General features: G+C 41.4%; 1 protein-coding gene across 1 annotated transcript; it reads right to left on the reverse strand.

The window, feature by feature from the left end:
* Positions 1-1,810: 1,810 nt before the first annotated feature.
* LOC133653227 (type-2 ice-structuring protein-like) lies at positions 1,811-3,343 on the reverse strand. Its single transcript, XM_062052303.1, has 7 exons — positions 3,257-3,343; positions 3,108-3,170; positions 2,985-3,003; positions 2,818-2,903; positions 2,558-2,686; positions 2,181-2,286; positions 1,811-2,105 (listed from the first exon to the last, which is right to left on the reverse strand). Exons 1-7 carry the CDS (start codon positions 3,308-3,310, stop codon positions 2,026-2,028), a joined length of 537 nt encoding a protein of 178 aa, XP_061908287.1. The 5' UTR covers positions 3,311-3,343; the 3' UTR covers positions 1,811-2,025.
* Between the last annotated feature and the right edge of the window lie 16,169 nt (positions 3,344-19,512).

The following is a 19,512-nucleotide window of genomic DNA, read 5'->3' on the forward strand; positions in this document are numbered from 1 at the left end:
GCATTATTTAAGCTTGCCTTTGCCAGTCAGTCGTCCTGGCGTCACTGTTTGCCTCATGCCTTGCCACGTAAGTCTTGTTAGTTTCATGCCACAGTTCCCGCAGTATTCCATGTCCATAGTTTATGCTAAGTGTTTGTTACACGCAACTGCTATGTGATTATTCCTGTCTCTAGTCTATGCTAAGTGTTAGCCCTAGCATCCAGTGCGATCGACACTTTTTTCCTTTGTCTTGTTTTTTCTGTTTTTGGTGCTTCTTTGATTTTCGAGGAATAAATCATGTTTTTACCTGCATGTCAGGTACATACCTCCTTTGGAAGTTGCCATTTCTTGTGTCAAAATGGCATTCGACAATGGCACTCTTCACAGGGGCAACAGTTTGTGGCTAAATGAAGCCATATTTCACTGCCTATTCTTCTTTAAATTCATTTTCTTTTGTCCGCTTTCCTTTTTTTTTGCAAAATGTTGATGTCTTCTTAACTTGTTTATTGTTTTGGATTACTAGTTTGCTGGCATAACTTTGCTCCAACGACGGGCGCGCATGTTCTTCTGATTGAATCTAACCTCACAATAACTGGCTGGGCAGAACTGCTTGAGAAAAAAATGGATAAAAATAGGAAATATCTTATCTGGTCGCAATGGATGATATCAAACCCCTTGTTTTTAACATTAAAAACATGTACTGATGTACTGTGTTCTTTCACCACTTTCAAGTTCATTTTTGGCGGTCTTGGTGCATCGCAGATTGTAAATATCATTGAGTATTGTTACACCCATAATGTGATGGAGTTTCCATCCATTTTTACCGGTTATCCCTTTTGGGGTCGCATTCTAACTCGTAAATAAAAGTCGGCTGACAGCAGAGCCAATGTGAGGTCCCCTACTCCGCCCATAAAACCCAATAAAAGAAACATCCAAAATACTCCATTTACATTTGGTGACTTGAATATTAACAAGTATTAGTGATATTGTTATTATAAGCGCTGACGCAGACAAACTATTTATAGTGGCGCCCAATGTTGACATGATTGACTGATCAGCTGCTTTTCCGTTTCCTTGCTCATCAAACGTTATTGTAGATCATAGATCATGCATCTCACCTAGATAGTAGAAGGACGAGGAAGTATTCCGACAAGTTGGTACACTTTGACAGCCAATTTAAGACTTGGCAAGAACGACACGTAAAAAGGCTTGGTTCCACCCCCCTTTTCTTTGTGAGGATCATGAGTCATTCTTCATCTAAATGGAAATATATGAACATCCTAGCAGTCAGCATCCTAATGACAGATTGTACATTGACATTGTACAGTAAGTGATGTTTTATTATGTTTGTTGGTTCTCATGAAGTCTGCAGTGAGTAATAATCAGTGATGTTGAAGAAAAAGGCGACAGTCGGGATGCGTTTTTGAAAGTAATGAGCTGCGTATGCTTAAAATGATCAAAGTACGTAAATATTAAATGTTATGATAAATGCTTCTGTTATCATGTATCATCATGTATATAACATCCTATTGGAGGTGTTTGGATGTTTTTAAGAGCTTTATAGGCAAAATAGGGCGGATTGCCTTTTCAAATTAATTGTAATTGTAAAAAATATAGACTATTTTCAAAAAAATGTGTTCTGTTAAACCACTAATGTTAATAAGCTGGCCGGTGGTGTTCTTATTATATGCTTTTGCTTTGAAAAATGTTACTGTGAAGAAGTATTTAAAAACAAAAAAGCTAAATTGCACACAATTACAATTGTTGTTCATATAATTAAGCAATGCACAAGTTCAGAATTGGTTGTGTGGAAATAAGACACAAATACATATTTCCATGCAGATAGCTTCCTTTATTTAGTAGAAAGATGGTGTTTCAGTTTCAAATGTGTTCCACTAACATTCAACAACTGAACAGCGTAGGAGAAAAACATATTTGATAGTCAACCCAGATACACAAAGACACCACAAAGTATAATATCTTCTCAGTACACTCGTTGTGATGAGTGAAAGACATTGTTGTAGAAGATATGATGATATGGTTTGATTAGTGACGGTAGTCACAGCACGCGTCTCTGATGCAAACGTATGGCTCTAGGCTGTCACAGGCCTCACCTTCCCATGATTCTAGAAAAAAAAAAGTTTTCAGAGTGACATGACAGTTCATCTCAACTAAATTTGATTCACTGATTATACTTATACCGGTGGTGGCGTCAGCATCAATAACCACACATTCATCTGTAGGAAGTGCTGATGGAAAGTCACTAAATTCGAAGGGTTTGCCATCAGTCCAAAGAAAGGTTCCCGCCTGGAAGTCAAAGTCACATTTGAATGAGTCACTCCTGAAGAGAACGACTGCATGCAGTTTTATTTACTGCTCTTTTGTCACAATATTTTACATTTTGATTGTGTTAAAAATATTATTAGCATCGTACAGTATCATTATGAAACACTCAACTCTACACCTCCTATTGTCACGTTTTTGCCCTGATTTAGTATGGAGGATACATTTATTTGATAGGTGCCAATAAACTATTCGACTGACTACTAGACAACTTTGACATTGTTAAATGTTTTACCCCAATGGCGTCACTGAGTCCAATCCAGGCTGAATCTGCACCCGCTTCATTAACCAGGTCTTGAACGACTGAATTTTTCACCGCACTGGTGATTGAGGCCAGATTCCCACCAAGAATGTTGCAGACACTCTAATGGTAGAAACAGAGTGAAAAAGTAGATTTGATTCATTCCATCGTGTAGTTGTAATCTTTTGATAAATGAACAAACAGGTGGCTCAGCAGCCCCTGGTGTATAAATATATTACGACTACATTTCATACCTCTGCATCTAGAAACATCCTTTCGTCAGCTTGGAAGATGTAACAGTGATCATCCAACTGAGTCCATCCCTCGGGACAGCAAACTTCTGCAACATAATCGTTATTTTCAGAATGAATAACAAAATAAGTCATTGTTAATTGAACAAAAAGTTGTCATAGCTACCAACCTTTGCTAGGACGAGACCACTGTGTAGAAGGTAAGAAGAGAGCATTTACAAATATGAAGACAGCAGACAATGAAAGAGGATAATACATGTTTATTGAAGTCAGCAGGTGAGATTTGGACTTACAGCTCCAGTCATCAGTCCACTGATCCCACAAAGGAGGAAAAACACGCGAAGAGAAAACGCCATCTGTGCAATGATAGACAAACACTGTTATATTGAACATGTCATTTAATAGAGTTCGAAAAGTCGCATTTAAAGTTGTAGTGTGTTACCTTTGGAGTTTTCAGGGCTGTTGGATGCTGAACTAAGGGACAACTAAGAGCCATCCTTTTATTTGCTGGCTTGACGCAACCCTGGAATGATCTGTATGTTAATTATGGTCTGCAACAAGGAACTACTGAATAAAAAATAGTCACAAGTTGACATAAATAATTGGTTTAATTAGCCTATTAACTTGAGCTCAGTTTCACACCCAAACAATGAAACAAAGACACCATTGTTTTCCTTGTCAAACTTTTTTTTTTGTATGTACAGGATGCTTCACCTTACGTGGAGCATACAATTTGGGACTATCTTGGTTGGAACTTTGCTTCAACATTGCATGGAAGTCAGTCACAGTCGTTCTCAGGATTGGCAGACCGGGGTGATGGTCTCCCTATTGATGGAGGTTGAAGGGTTTCTGTGGGAAAGTTAATTCCAGACTGCTGGAGAAAACTTTAGGACCATTAGTCAAACCTCAGCTATAGGAGGTGCATTGAGGTCTGTGTCTTGGTAATGGAACACTGAACCAGCACTTCAACTAGGTCCCTCGCTGTGCCCTGTGGGGAGTGCTCTGCTTGTATGGGGTACGTGGCTCTAGCATTCCTTGGAGCAGGAACCGAAGCAGAAGCCTATATCCACCTATATTCATACTAGGGCTGTCATTGTTAACGCATTAACGCATGTGGTTAATAATTTTTGGAAATTATGGCGCTACCATAAATGGATGATGATTAGTCACAGTGATTGTTTTTACCAATGCCGGAAGGCAGGCAACACACATTATGCACAGGCGGTGATCACATCACACACCAGTGATAGTTAGAGCGATGTGCTCTGCGCCCACTGCATCAAAACAAACCTTGATTGAACTTTAGATAAAACTGAGGTAACATTAATGTCCCCGAAGCCCACCCGTGTCCAAGAACTTATGTCCTGAGTTTGTAGCAATATAACAATATACTGATATGTACCAATGTGGAATAGTCTTATTACCAAATCCCTTGACCCGGACACACACAATGGACTTGTAGACTTTGTGCTTTTCCAAGTTTTGTTTTGTTGTGTAGAATGGCGTCTGGAGCACAATAGTTCGATATGTCTGGGAACGCGACCGACAGATAGTTTGCGAGCTGCTTGCTATACAACAGCCATCTTGTCTTGGTTGACCACCACTGGTTTTCACTTCCGGGAAGAAGTCCTGTGACGGAATACAAGCAATAGCAGGAGGAAAACCCACGCAAGCACAGGGAGAACATGCAAACTCTACTTAAAGGAGCCAACAGGGATTCGTGCTGACATGCTAACCACGAAGCCACAGTGCAGCCTGGATCCTTTCCACACTTTGACAAGTATCAGTTTGAACAAAAAATATACCAAGGATAAAATCAGAAAGGAATGAAGTGTGTTTGCTTGTCTTTTGAAGATGGGCTTATAAAACCTGCTTGTAGACAGTAAATTGTGGACCGATGACATCTGATTGTTGTCTTGATATACAATCAAAACACCACAACCAGAACAAGTTGTCGATTCTCAATTAAAGTCTGGAAGTGGACTAGAAACAAGTGTCAGTGAAGGAGACAAAAATATGATTTTTTTCCAAATACAGACATTAGGTATGAAGGTGCTTGTTCTAGCTATGCATTGTTGGACTGACCTAAACCACAGACGTTGTCTTCAGCTTGTTTTGGAGCTTTTGATGAAATGCTTCACCTGCCTGTGTAATTTGTGTGTAATTGCTGAGTAATCACTCACACAAAGGGTGATGTACTGTCATTCACATGTCTTTTCTCAGCACATCAAATCCGAGAAGAACCCATAGATCTGGTTTGGACAGAAAGTTTGCCAACTTCTGTCTTTCACATTGTGCACTTCCAGCAGCTGAGTCAGAGCTCTCAACAATGGCTGAGATGTGATGCCATCACAATCAAAATGCTTCCGACAAAAACACTGGATTTTTTTAAGGTAGTTACTTGAAGTTTATTTTTTAATAGGATACCATTCAGAATCCTTTCAACAAAACCACTAAAACTTGATCTCATGGTTCCTTTTAAGTAGGACAAGAAAAGACTTGGCAAAAGTTGGTACTGAAAACGTCCCTTTGGCAAAACCACAGTCAAGGTGAGGTTGGTGTCAATTTGCAGAAAAAACAAACAAAAGGATTGTTCGTAGGAGTATACAGGTGCACTTTAATCAATAGGAAACATGTTTGAAAATATCAATTATTTTAGTATTCAAAAATGTTTACTTTTATAATCTCTCGAATCACTACACTACGTCTGTCTTCTTGGACTTGTCCCCACCTATCTGTGTTCCTTTGTGTGTAGAGACTCCAGTCATTACAGCCTACACTCACAGGATGTCCTCCACATGTTGGTTCCTAGAGTCAACACAGAACTTGGAAAAAAATCATTCAGTTATGCTGCTCCCTGGCCATGGAATGACATCCAGAAAGATCTGAGGCTACCAGAATTCATCACTTTGGGGGAGTTTAAGACCATTTTAAAAGATGGAGAAACCAGTTCTCTTGGGAAATGTACTTGCTTTTCAATATAATTTTTACTTAATCGTTTGAAATTATTTTTGACCTGTTGTGGTATGACTGCTGTTGTTCTGTTGTATTGTCTTGTTGTAATTATTATTGTAATTTTGTTTGTGTTGCCCTCTTTGTCAGGTCGCTCTTGAAAAAGAGATTTTAATCTCAATCAATGAATCATCAATCAATCAATGTTTATTTATATAGCCCTAAATCACAAGTGTCTAAAAGGGCTGCACAAGCCACAACGACATCCTCAGTACAGAGCCCACATACGGGCAAGCATAACTCACCCCAGTGGGACGTCGATGTGAATGACTATGAGAAACCTTTGGAGAGGACCGCATATGTGGGTAACCCCCCCCCCCCCCCTCCCCTCTAGGGTAGACCGAAAGCAATGTATGTCGAGTGGGTCTGACATAATAATATTGTGAAAGTCCAGTCCACAGTGGATCCAACACATCAGCAAGAGTCCAGTCCATAGTGAGGCCAGCAGGAAACCGTCCCAAGCGGAGACGGGTCAGCAGCGCAGAGATGTCCCCAACCGATGCACAGGCTAGCGGTCCACCCGGGGTCCCGACTCTGGACAGCAGACAACCTATGCAACTCCCCCTCCCAAGGAAGAGGGGAGCCGAAGAGAGAAGAAAAGAAACGGCAGATCAACTGGTCTAAAAAGGGGGTCTATTTAAAGGCTAGAGTATACAAATGAGTTTTAAGATGGGACTTAAATGCTTCTACTGAGGTAGCATCTCTAACTGTTACCGGGAGGGCATTCCAGAGTACTGGAGCCCGAATAGAAAACGCTCTATAGCCCGCAGACTTTTTTTTGACTCTGGGAATCACTAATAAACCGGAGTTCTTTGAACGCAGATTTCTTGTCGGGACATATGGTACAATACAATCGGCGAGATAGGCTGGAGCTAAACCGTGTAGTATTTTATACGTAAGTAGTAAAACCTTAAAGTCGCATCTTAAGTGCACAGGAAGCCAGTGCAGGTGAGCCAGTATAGGCGTAATATGATCAAACTTTCTTGTTTTTGTCAAAAGTCTAGCAGCCGCATTTTGTACCAACTGTAATCTTTTAATGCTAGACATAGGGAGGCCCGAAAATAATACGTTACAGTAATCGAGACGAGACGTAACGAACGCATGAATAATGATCTCAGCGTCGCTAGTGGACAAAATGGAACGAATTTTAGCGATATTACAGAGATGAAAGAAGGCCGTTTTAGTAACACTCTTAATGTGTGACTCAAACGAGAGAGTTGGGTGGAAGATAATACCCAGATTCTTTACCGAGTCGCCTTGTGTAATTGTTTGGTTGTCAAATGTTAAGGTGGTATTATTAAATAGATGTCAGTGTCTAGCAGGACCGATAATCAGCATTTCCGTTTTCTTAGCGTTGAGTTGCAAAAAGTTAGCGGACATCCATTGTTTAATTTCATTAAGACACGCCTCCAGCTGACTACAATCCGGCGTGTTGGTCAGCTTTAGGGGCATGTAGAGTTGGGTGTCATCAGCATAACAGTGAAAGCTAACACGTATGATGTCACCCAGCGGCAGCATGTAAATACTAAAGAGTGCAGGGCCAAGAACCGAACCCTGGGGGACTCCGCACGTTACCTTGACATAGTCCGAGGTCACATTGTTATGGGAGACACACTGCATCCTGTCAGTAAGATAAGAGTTAAACCACGACAATGCTAATTCTGACATACCAACACGTGTTTTGATGCGCTCTAATAAAATATTATGATCGACGGTATCGAAAGCGGAGCTAAGATCAAGAAGCAGCAACATAGATGACGCATCAGAATCCATGGTTAGCAATAGATCATTAGTCATTTTTGCGAGGGCTGTCTCCGTAGAGTGATTTGCCCTGAAACCGGATTGAAAAGGTTCACAGAGATTGTTAGACGCTAAGTGTTCATTTAGCTGCTGTGCAACAATTTTTTCGAGAATTTTCGAAATAAACGGAAGGTGGGAGACCGGTCGGTAGTTTACCATGAGGTCAGGATCGAGGTTAGGTCTTTTGAGCAGAGGATGAATAACCGCTTTTTTGAATGCTAGGGGAACAGTGCCGGAGGAAAGTGATAAGTTTATAATATTTAACACTGATGGACCTAATAATACAAACAGTTCCTTGATACGTTTTCCAGGAAGTGGGTCAAGTAAACATGTTGTTTGTTTTATCCCACTTACACGCTGTAATAATTCCTCTGTTATTTCATCAAAAATAGAGAGACTATTTTGGAGGGCGGTATCCATCGTATATACAGTCGTATTTGTGTTAATAGAACCCAGTTGTAGCTGGGATGCATTGTCTTTAATCTCCTTTCTAATGAGTTCAATTTTCTTATTAAATAAATTCATAAAGTCATCTGCGGAGTGGGTGGAGCTACTGGGAGGAGTCCCTTGTTGGGTTAGCGATGCTACTGTACTAAACAGAAATTTAGAATCGTTTTTGTTGAGGCGGATGAGATTTGAGTAGTATTTAGCTTTAGCTAAGGTAAGCATGTGTTTATAAGTTATTAAACTATCACTCCATGCTTGATGGAAAACCTCAAGTTTAGTCGCACGCCATTTGCGTTCCAGCTTTCTACATGATAATTTTTGAGCTCTAATTTGTTCTGTAAACCATGGGGTGCGCTTTTTAGGGGCCCTTTTTTGCTTTAGCGGTGCTATACTATCAATAATTTCGCGCAGGGCATTGTCAAAGTTGTTAGTGAGGTTATCAATAGAGCCGACATAATTTGGGAATGGTGCCATTACCGAAGGCAGTAGGTCAGCAAGAGTCATCGTTGTGGCAGCATTAATGTTATACTATAGAAGTTATTATTATTATTAGTTTGTTGACAATGAGTCAAAACTTCAAATTTTATAAGGTAATGATCGGACATTACTTTAGTATATGGAAGTATCATAACTTTGGAGGTGGTGACACCCCTGACAAGCACTAGATCTATTGTATTACCGTTGCGATGCGTGGGTTCATGTATTATTTGTGTAAGACCACAGCTATCAATTATGGTCTGAAGCGCCACGCATGGAGGGTCCGATGGGGTATTCATATGGATATTAAAGTCCCCCATTATGATTATATTGTCGGCGTGCGTCACTAGATCAGCGACAAACTCTGAGAATTCACTGATAAAGTCCGAATAGGGCCCAGGGGGGCGGTAGATAACCGCCAGGTCGAGAGGTAGCGGTGTGACAGACCTCATAGTAAGCACCTCAAACGATTTATATTTATTGTTTAGGTTAGGGGTAAGGTTAAAATTTTCATTGTATATTAGTGCGACACCCCCTCCCCTTTTAAGAGGACGGGCAACATGCGCATTCGTATAGTTAGGAGGAGATGCCTCATTTAGCGCAAAACATTTGTCTGGTTTGAGCCAGGTTTCGCTAAGACCAATGACGTTAAGATTGTTGTCTCTAATGACCTCATTAACCAATAACGCCTTGGGAGACAATGATCTTATGTTTAAAAAGCCCATATTATAGGTATTGGGCTGTTTTGACGAGTTTTTGTTAAGATTATCCGTAGTAGCAATATTAACAATGTTGCGTTTATTATGCGTAGTGCACTTTAAATAGTTTTGACCATATCTAGGAATTGATATAGTGGGAATTTTCCGATTGTTTGCTTGGTGCTGCAATAGACTGGACATATCATAATTTGCCACCTCAGTAGAATGCATGTCCACCTCTGACACAGACACAACAGAAAAAACATTATGTGAATTGTGTATTATTATAAGAGAATTGCTATGCGTACATGGATTATCCAGCCTGGCGCTGGCTAGTTCTAGCTTAATTGACTCCTCACCCGGACTAACAGACTCTGTAATTGTCTGTGACCGGGCTTGCTCTAGTGTAGTCAGTCAAGTGAGACTTAAACAGTAGTCTATGTTTCTAGCCAGGATGATGGCGCCTTCCTGGTTAGGGTGAAGGCCGTCTCTCATCAGCAAGCCCGGTTTGCCCCAGAAAGAGGGCCAGTTATCAATAAACGTTAGTCCCTGTTGTCTACAGAAGATAGACCGCCACTTGTTAAGCGAGACTAATCTGCTATACCTCTCATCATTGCCTCTCGCAGGCAGGGGGCCAGAGACAATTACTCGATGCCTGGACATCTTTCTGGCGAGATCACAAGTCCTGGCTATGTTTCTCTTTGTAATCTCTGACTGTCTCATTCTAGTGTCATTGGAGCCAACGTGTACAACTATATTCGCATAACTAGTGGTGCGATTAGCCTGTCGTACGTGTTTACTAGGCCTGTTGCGAGTTAGCTCCCTAAGATTAGCTTCAATGTCAGGTGCTCTGGCCCCGGGGATACACTTTATTGTGGCTGGTTTGCTAAGCTTTATGTTTCGGGTGATGGAGTCCCCTATGACTAAGGTGTGGTGCCCGGTAGACTGGGGTGTAGGACTAGCTAAAGAGCTAAATCTGTTATGCGTCTCAACCGGTACACCGTAGCTTGTAGGCCGCTTAGGACTGCTACAAGCTGGGCTAGTTAGCTCGCTACAGCTAACGCTAGCAGATGTGTCCGCAACATCTAAAGTTACGCCATTACTCTGCTCTAACTGGCGGACACGGCCCTCTAGCAGAGCCAACCTCTCCGTGAGTATGGTGCAAGACGCACAGGAAGCCATTACTCACAGTGTTTTCTGTCACCGAGTGAAGTTCCTAGTGTGTTAGTGATGGGATCATTTTTTAACTGCTTACATTGTTACCTGCTTACATAGTACGTAGGACGCAGAGATGAGCGGTCGCACCCTCTTTCGCTCCCGATCGGGAATTCAAACAACTGCTCGGATTATCCCACACTTCCTCCTTTTTGTACTGTGGATCACGGATTTATATTTTAAACCTCCTCGGATACTTCACCCTCTTGAAAATGAGAGTCAAGAACGCGAAATGGACATCCATAGTGACTTTTATCTCCACGACAATACATCGGCGAAGCACCTTGGTTTTGGAGCTAACGTGTTAGCATCGTGCTTGACTGCACATCGAGGCAAAGTGAACATGCCCCTGACTGGAAGGATAGACAGAAAGTCAATAATACTACTATTACTTCTACTATCAGGAGACACTGAACTCAACCCTGGACCGGCAACAACACGGTTAATGTTGTCCCGACTGGCGAAGACTAGCAATGCTACTGCTAGCGTCGCCATCGAAGCTAACTCAGCTACCGGCTCATCTCAGCTCAAGCTCACCTGTGCTCCAGCGGTCGGCGGCTCGGCGGAGGACTCGGCGGCGGCGTTGGAGGACGACCCAGTCATCAGAGAAGGCCGCGACTCAGCGGCGGTGAACGACGCGGCGGCGGTGGACGGCGACCCAGCCATCGGTGATGGCGGGGAACTGCACGAGATGGCGGGGGTCCACGCGGCCTCTCCCCGGTCCATGACGGTCGAGGACGCGGCATACACTGGATTTAGAGGCGCCTTTACAAAAACATTTTCGTTGTTCTCTTTGTCTTCAAAAAAGCCCGCCAAAAGGAAATCCACCCCCAGCAACCCTACCTGGCATCCCCCTCTCCCCGTCTCCAACTCCGCCCCTCCCCATCCCTCCCCCTTCACCTGGAGGAAGAACAATATGCCCCTCTCTCTCTCTCTCTCTCTCTCTCTCTCTCTCTCTCTCTCTCTCTCTCTCTCTCTCTCTCTCTCTCTCTCTCTCCTTTCTCTTCCTTCTGTTCTTCAACTTCAACAGCAATAATAACCAACAACTTTTCTGGTCAGTACCACAACACAGCGGACTCTGATGCCCTTTTTGGTTCCAGTGGACTACACATCATCCACCTTAATGTGAACAGCCTCTCTGGAGCCAAACTCGACCAAATCAGAGAAATGTTCCTCAACAACGAAGGTAAAAATCTTGTGTTTCTCTGAAACCAAATTTGATCAAAGTATTTCTGACTCAGAGATAGAAATTGAAAACTTTTCGGTTATCAGAAAGGACAGGAATAAACACGGTGGGGGCGTTTGTATGTATATTCACCAAGATATTAAATACATAACTCGCACTGATCTTAACCACAATGACCTGGAATCTGTGTGGGCGGAAATCAAATTTAAAAACGCTAAGCCGGTCCTAATAGGGACTGTTTATAGACCCCCTAATCAGAGTGATTTCTATGGGGTTTTGGAAGAATGCTTGACGGGGACAGACAACGTGGAGAAAATTATAACTGGGGATCTGAACACAGATATTCAACGCAAAGATGCGCCTGTCTTCAGATCCTTCAGCAAGTTTTGTAATCTGCACGGTCTTTCCCAGCTAATAGCGCTACCTATAAGGGTGTGTGATTCCACCCAATCCACCATAGATCTCATTCTCACTTCAGACCGGCCTAAAATAAAAAATAGTGGGGTCATGATCTGTGGTCTTAGCGACCACTATCTAACCTTCTGCACCCACAAAATAGCTAAACCTAAAGCCAATGGCCACATAACAGCCCAATCCAGATCCCTCAAAAAATACTCCAATGACAATTTCAATTTAAAATTAGATGAGTGGGACTGGTCCCCTGTGCTCGCGAGCAACCTGGTCGATGTTGCTTGGGATCGCTTCAAAACGGCGTTCCTAAAGATACTAAATGACATGGCTCCCGTGAAAACAGTCAGGATCAAAGCCCGCTCGGAACCATGGATGAATCCGGACCTATTAGCTGCCAAAAAAGACAGAGACAGGAAATACTCTGAATACCAAAAATGTAAAACAGAAGTAGATAAACAACCCAATAATATCAACCTCAAATTACTCCTTTCAACTCTCAAAAAGCAATGCAATAAATTAAGAAATAAGTCAACCAAACTGACTAAATCCTTTAAAAAAAATTACATTAACGACAAAATAGAGGAAAACACAAATAAGCCACGTGAGCTCTGGAAAATTCTCAACAACCAGCTCCCTGGTTGCAGCCAGAAACTTAAAACAAGACTCACCGACATCAGCATCAAGGAGGGTGACTCCCTCATTACAGACAGACAGAGGTAGCTAGCAGACTTAACATCTTTTTCACCAGCATAGCCGCAACCCTTGTCAACAAGCTGTCCCACCACTCTGGTCGTTTTGGTGTAGAACACATTAAAGCCTTCTACAGAAAGCTAGGAGTATCCAACGATGATTTCAAATTAGAAATGGTCACAGCTGATGAGGTGTTTAAAAAATTGAGCGCGCTCCACCCTAACAAGGCCACCGGCCTTGATAATATTCCCTCCAGATTCCTCAGGGACTCTGCCTCCATCATTGCCCCGATCATCACGCAAATAATAAACCTATCAATTACACAAGGCCAAGTACCAAAAGATTTCAAGATAGTAAGAGTAACTCCCCTCTTTAAAAAAGGAAGCAAATTGGAACCTGGCAACTACCGACCTGTTTCTATTCTCAGTTCCATTTCGAAAGTAATGGAAAAAATTGTTTATGAACAGGTCGATAGTTACCTTGCCACTAATAAACTCATGTACAAATTCCAATCCGGCTTGAGAACTAACCACTCCACTGACACATGCCTTCTCTATCTGACCTACCACATCAAACATGAGGTGGACGCGGGAAAATACTGCGGCATGGTCATGCTGGACCTTCAGAAGGCCTTTGACACCGTTAACCACGCTATACTGTTGGATAAGGTCAGAGCAATCGGATTTAACAAAAACTCATGGAGCTGGATGCAATCTTACTTGGAGGGGAGGGAGCAGGTGGTAGAGGTGAATGGCACAGTGTCCCCCCCCCCCTCTCGGTGAGCTGTGGAGTCCCCCAAGGCAGTATATTGGGACCTTTACTGTTCCTAATATACATAAACGACATGTCATCGGCATGCGACTGTGAATTGTTTTTGTTTGCGGATGACTCTGCCCTGCTGGTATCCGGCAAGGACAAGTCACAGGTGGAGAAAATCCTCAGTGCTGAGCTCTGTAGAACTTGCACCTGGCTCGCTGACAACAAGCTATCCATACACTTGGGTAAAACAGAATCCATCCTGTTTGGGTCCCACATCAACCTAAAGAAAGTCAATGACTTCACCTTAAAGTGGGTGACATTGTTATCACCAGGAAAGATGAGGTCACCTACCTAGGTTCCATTCTAGAGGCTAACCTTTCCTGTGATAAAATGGCAACCAAGGTAATCAAAAAGGTTAACCAACGAACGAGATTTCTCTACAGAATCTCCTCTCTGGTCAACAAAAGCACCTTGAAGATTCTGGCGGGAACTCTCGTTCAACCCTTTTTTGATTACGCATGCACCTCCTGGTACCCTAGCACCTCCAAAACCCTCAAATCCAAACTCCAAACATCTCAGAACAAGCTAGTCAGGTTACTGCTAGACCTCCACCCCAGATCCCACCTCACCCCTACCCACTTCTCCAAAGTGGGCTGGCTCAAGGTGGAGGACAGAGTTAAACAACTTGCAGTGAGCCTAGTCTATGAAATCCGCTACACCTCCCTGATACCGAAGTACTTGTCAAACTACTTCCTTAACGTAAATGACCGCCATAACCACAACACCAGGGGGTGCTCCACTAACCACGTTAAACCCAGATTCCGAACTAACAAAGGTCTTAACTCATTCTCTTTCTATGCCACATCAATGTGGAATGCACTCCCAACAGGTATAAAAGAAAGGGCATCTCTATCCTCCTTCAAAACCGCACTAAAAGTTCACCTCCAGGCAGCTACAACCCTAAACTAACACCCTCCCCGGATTGCTAACAATCAAATGTAAACAATCAAATGCAGATACTTTTTCTTATGTCTTATGATCTCTCTCTCTCTCTCTCTCTCTCTCTCTCTCTCTCTCTCTCTCTCTCTCTCTCTCTATGTCCACTACTTGATGTCCATATCCTAACCCCCCCCCCCCCGCCCCCCCTGATTGTAAATAATGTAAATAATTCAATGTGATGACTGTATTATGATGATAGTATATATGATAGTATATATCTGTATCATGAATCAATTTAAGTGGACCCCAACTTAAACAAGTTGAAAAACTTATTCGGGTGTTACCATTTAGTGGTCAATTGTACGGAATATGTACTTCACTGTGCAACCTACTAATAAAAGTCTCAATCAATCAATCAATCAATCCTGCTGTCCTCAGGGAAGTGGTCGTGGTGTGCGGGAGTAGCTTCTTACTTACCTCCTGACCGGCGCTGCCTTTCTCCGCGCTAGCTTAGCTGCTAGCTAGCTGAGGAAGAGGTGGTGAGACAGAGATCGGGTGATTTGCAAGTTAAATAGTACCACTAAATAAGTTTGAGAAGTAGTAAAGAAAGCTGTAGAACAATTAAAAGCACACAGATATGAGTCTTTACCTGCTTAAATAAAAGAAATTGATTGATTGATTGACTACACACAGTATGTTTAATTTGCGGTCTTATGCTTGTGCTGTCACGTGTTACTGAGTGTTCCAAAAGGCTTCAAAAACATTTGATTTCTGACAATAAAGAATCAGAATCTGAATAGAAGGCATCCTCCCCATAGGGCGTACACCCTCAGGAAGGAGATTAATACAATAACTGTAAGGCCTATGATTGGGAAGGGAATGTGTCTTCTCCTTGCTTCAAAGTTTATTCAGTTCAAGTGACTCGAGGGCAGGGATTGTCAAAGATCCATATTAGTATAGTATATACATTTCTTTTGTTTTGGAAAACTGCTTTGCTTGTGTAATTTTCTGCAACGGCGGGCCCATTTGTTCTTCTGATTGACTCTAACCACACAATAACTTGTGTACCATCAGACTACACTGTAAAAAAAAAAAAAAAATTTTAAACGGTCATCTATTGGCAGCTACGGCTGCCAAACGAAAACCATAAAATTAAAGTAAAACATTGTAAACCAAATAATGATCAAAAACATATTTACAGTAATTTTACAGATTTTTACTAAATTATTAAGATCAACCACCTTTAATAAAGTGACGATGCAAACAGTTCTGCAGAAAAATACCTTTATTCTACAGATTTGATCTAAAATCTAAAAATGTAAAACATTCAATAAAGTGTTTTAATACAGGCTCAAGATTGGTTTTGAGTGTGTGTGTGTGTGTGTGTGTGTGTGTGTGTGTGTGTGTGTGTGTGTGTGTGTGAGTGTGTGTGTGTGTGTGAGTGTGTGTGTGTGTGTGTGTGTGTGAGACAGTCCTAAGCTGTCGGGTGGCTTGGCAGGACCATCCAAGGAAGACATTGTCGTGAGAAGGTTTCATCATTATATTGTTCCACGCACCTTGTCCTGATTGCAGCCAGCCAGGTTCCTTCCTTCTGACCCATGCATCAAAGTACTTGGAGATGGGGTTCCTGCAAATCTTCAAAAGTCTCAAATCCAATAATCACAATCCTAACATGGCAAAAATCTTTATGCTCTTTTGAGGTGGAAAATGTCAAGCATGTTGCTGTTTTAAAGGCCTACTGAAATGAACTTGTTTAATTTAAACGGGGATAGCAGATCCATTCTATGTGTCATACTTGATCATTTGGCGATACTGCCATATTTTTGCTGAAAGGATTTAGTAGAGAACATCGACGATAAAGTTCGCAACTTTTGCTCGCTGATAAAAAAAAGCCTTGCCTGTAGCGGAAGTAGCGTGACGTCACAGGTTGAAAGGCTCCTCACATTTCCACATTGTTTACACCAGCAGCGAGAGAGATTCGGACCGAGAAAGCGACGATTACCCCGTTAATTTGAGCCAGGATGAAAGATTTGTGGATGAGGAACGTGAGAGTGAAGGACTAGAGTGCAGTGCAGGACGTATCTTTTTTCGCTCTGACCGTAACTTAGGTACAAGCTGGCTCATTGGATTCCACACTCTCTCCTTTTTCTATTGTGGATCACGGATTTGTATTTGAAACCACCTGGGATACTATATCCTCTTGAAAATGAGAGTCCAGAACGCCAAATGGACATTCACAGTGACTTTTATCTCCACGACAATACATCGGCGAAGCACTTTAGCTACGGAGCTAACGTGATAGCATCGGGCTTAACTGCAGATAGAAACAAAATAAATAAACCCCTGACTGGAAGGATAGACAGAAGATCAACAATACTATTAAACCATGGACATGTAACTACACGGTTAATGCTTTCCAGCCTGGTGAAGCTTAACAATGCTGTTGCTAACGACGCCATTGAAGCTAACTTAGCTACGGGATCTCACAGAGCTATGCCAAAAACATTAGCTATCCACCTACGCCAGCCAGCCCTCATCTGCTCATCAACACCCGTGCTCACCTGCGTTCCAGCGATCGACGGAGCGACGAAGGACTTCACCCGATCATCGATGCGGTCGGCGGCTAGCGTCGGATAGCGCGTCTGCTATCCAAGTCAAAGTCCTCCTGGTTGTGTTGCTACAGCCAGCTGCTAATACACCGATCCCACCTACAGCTTTCTTCTTTGCTGCTTTCATTGTTCATTAAACAAATTGCAAAAGATTCACCAACACAGATGTCCAGAATACTGTGGAATTTTGAGATGAAAACAGAGCTTTTTGTATTGGATACAACTTCCGTTTCAACGATTGACGTCACGCGCATACGTCATCATACATAGACGTTTTCAACCGGAAGTGTGGCGGGAAATTTAAAATGTCACTTTATAAGTTAACCCGGCCGTATTGGCATGTGTTGCAATGTTCAGATGTCATCATTGATATATAAACTATCAGACTGCGTGGTCGCTAGTAGTGGCTTTCAGTAGGCCTTTAAAGGGCTTACAGCTTATCGTTTTTACTTCAACTAATTCCTGCCTGGAGTATTGCAATGCACGTTTCCTGACTTGAGGGACCTGCTTTTACTCATTTTAGTTTTGTCGGATTCATTGGAATGTATGTACTATGACATCACCAGGTGGCTTGGTACACACTATCTAAGTACCAGTAAACTAATAAGATTTACCTTTACACTACAGAGAAGTTAGATTGCAAGTATGGGCATAAACCTCTACATAACAAGCTACATATTTAATTACAGATTTGAATGTAAAAATACACAAACTAAAAAAAAACTCAGATTTACCCTAAAATTACATATAAAACTGTTAGGATTGTTAGTATGGATGTACACTTTAATATAACAAGCTACATATTTAATTGAAGATAATTACCATCATATTAAAGAGAAAAATGTTAAATTGTTAGTATGAGCATAAACCTTTATATAACAGGCTACATATATTTTTCAACTTGAATGTAAAAATACACATAAATATTAAAAAAAATAAGATTTACCTTAAAATTACATATAAAACTGTTAGATTGTTAGTATGGACATAGACTTTTATATAACAAGCTACATATTTAATGAAAGATAATTACTGTCATTTTACATGAATTTGAAAGTAATTTAAGAAAACAGAAAATGCTATGTATAATTAATTTGGTATTTTTCCGTAAAAAAAATAGAAATATACATAGTTTGTCATTACTGGCATTGATTGATTGATTGAGACTTTTATTAGTAGGTTGCACAGTGAAGTAAATATTCCGTACAATTGACCACTAAATGGTAACACCCGAATACGTTTTTCAACTTGTTTAAGTCGGGGTCCACATATTACTTAAAATAACAGGCGGATTGTTTATTTACAGATAATGTCTTCAACTCTACAGTTTTATAAACTATTTTAAAAAAATTGAAAAATTACAGTAGAAATTTAGAGTAAATTAACCAGGATTATTTTTTTTTTACAGTGTATCATACTGTATACCTATCAGTAGCCAACAGTCTGCCCGCCCTGCTGTCAGTGTTTCACAACAAGCAGGTATGCTCAATAAAACAATGTATAAATACAGGAAATATTTAATCCGGTCGCCATGAATAATATCACACCCCTTGTTTTTAACATTAAAAACATGTATTGATGTACAGTGTTCCTTCACCACTTTGTGGTTCATGTATTGCGGTCTGGGTGCATGGCAGATTTTAAAGTACCATTGAGTATTGTCACCCCACACTTTGGTTGTTTGAGTTCATGTTTGTAAAACACCACCATCTTGTGGACACATTTGTTCATTGCAGGTGTTCTGTTTATCTCGAATGATATTAGTAATAAGTAAGTAAGCAAGGCCATAACCAGGATTTGATAATTAACAATGTCAAAAAAACAATATCAAAATACTAATCCCTCTCTCTTTCTCTCTCTCTTGCTCTCTCTCTCTCCCCCTCCTTCATATCAACATGTAGAAACATTTAAAATAGAATTACATAATTGAATCAACAAAACTTAAGCAGCTCAAGTAAAATTATGGGTTCAATATTGTACTTTGGTATTTTGTTAAATTCAGGCCAAATAAATTCCTTTATGATTGCCATAGAAAACCGCTGTGGTCAATAAATATTCCTTCACATTCTGGAGCCTTGAAAAAAATGAATAAAAACTACCAGTTTAAATGGTAGGTGTTTTTGTTATGTTCTGTTAGTTTTGAACTCCCTTAGTTCCCGTTTTTGTGCACCGTTGTTTGTTACCATGACTTCTTATTATTTCCACCTGCCTCTGATTAGTGTTCGCCCGCTCACCTGCTTCACGAGCACTAATCAGAGGCATTATTTAAGCTTGCCTTTGCCAGTCAGTCGTCCTGGCGTCACTGTTTGCCTCATGCCTTGCCACGTAAGTCTTGTTAGTTTCATGCCACAGTTCCCGCAGTATTCCATGTCCGTAGTTTATGCTAAGTGTTTGCTACACGCAACTGCTACGTGATTATTCCTGTCTCTAGTCTATGCTAAGTGTTAGCCCTAGC

The sequence above is a fragment of the Entelurus aequoreus genome, linkage group LG07 (genome assembly GCF_033978785.1).
Source record: "Entelurus aequoreus isolate RoL-2023_Sb linkage group LG07, RoL_Eaeq_v1.1, whole genome shotgun sequence".
NCBI lineage: Eukaryota > Metazoa > Chordata > Actinopteri > Syngnathiformes > Syngnathidae > Entelurus > Entelurus aequoreus.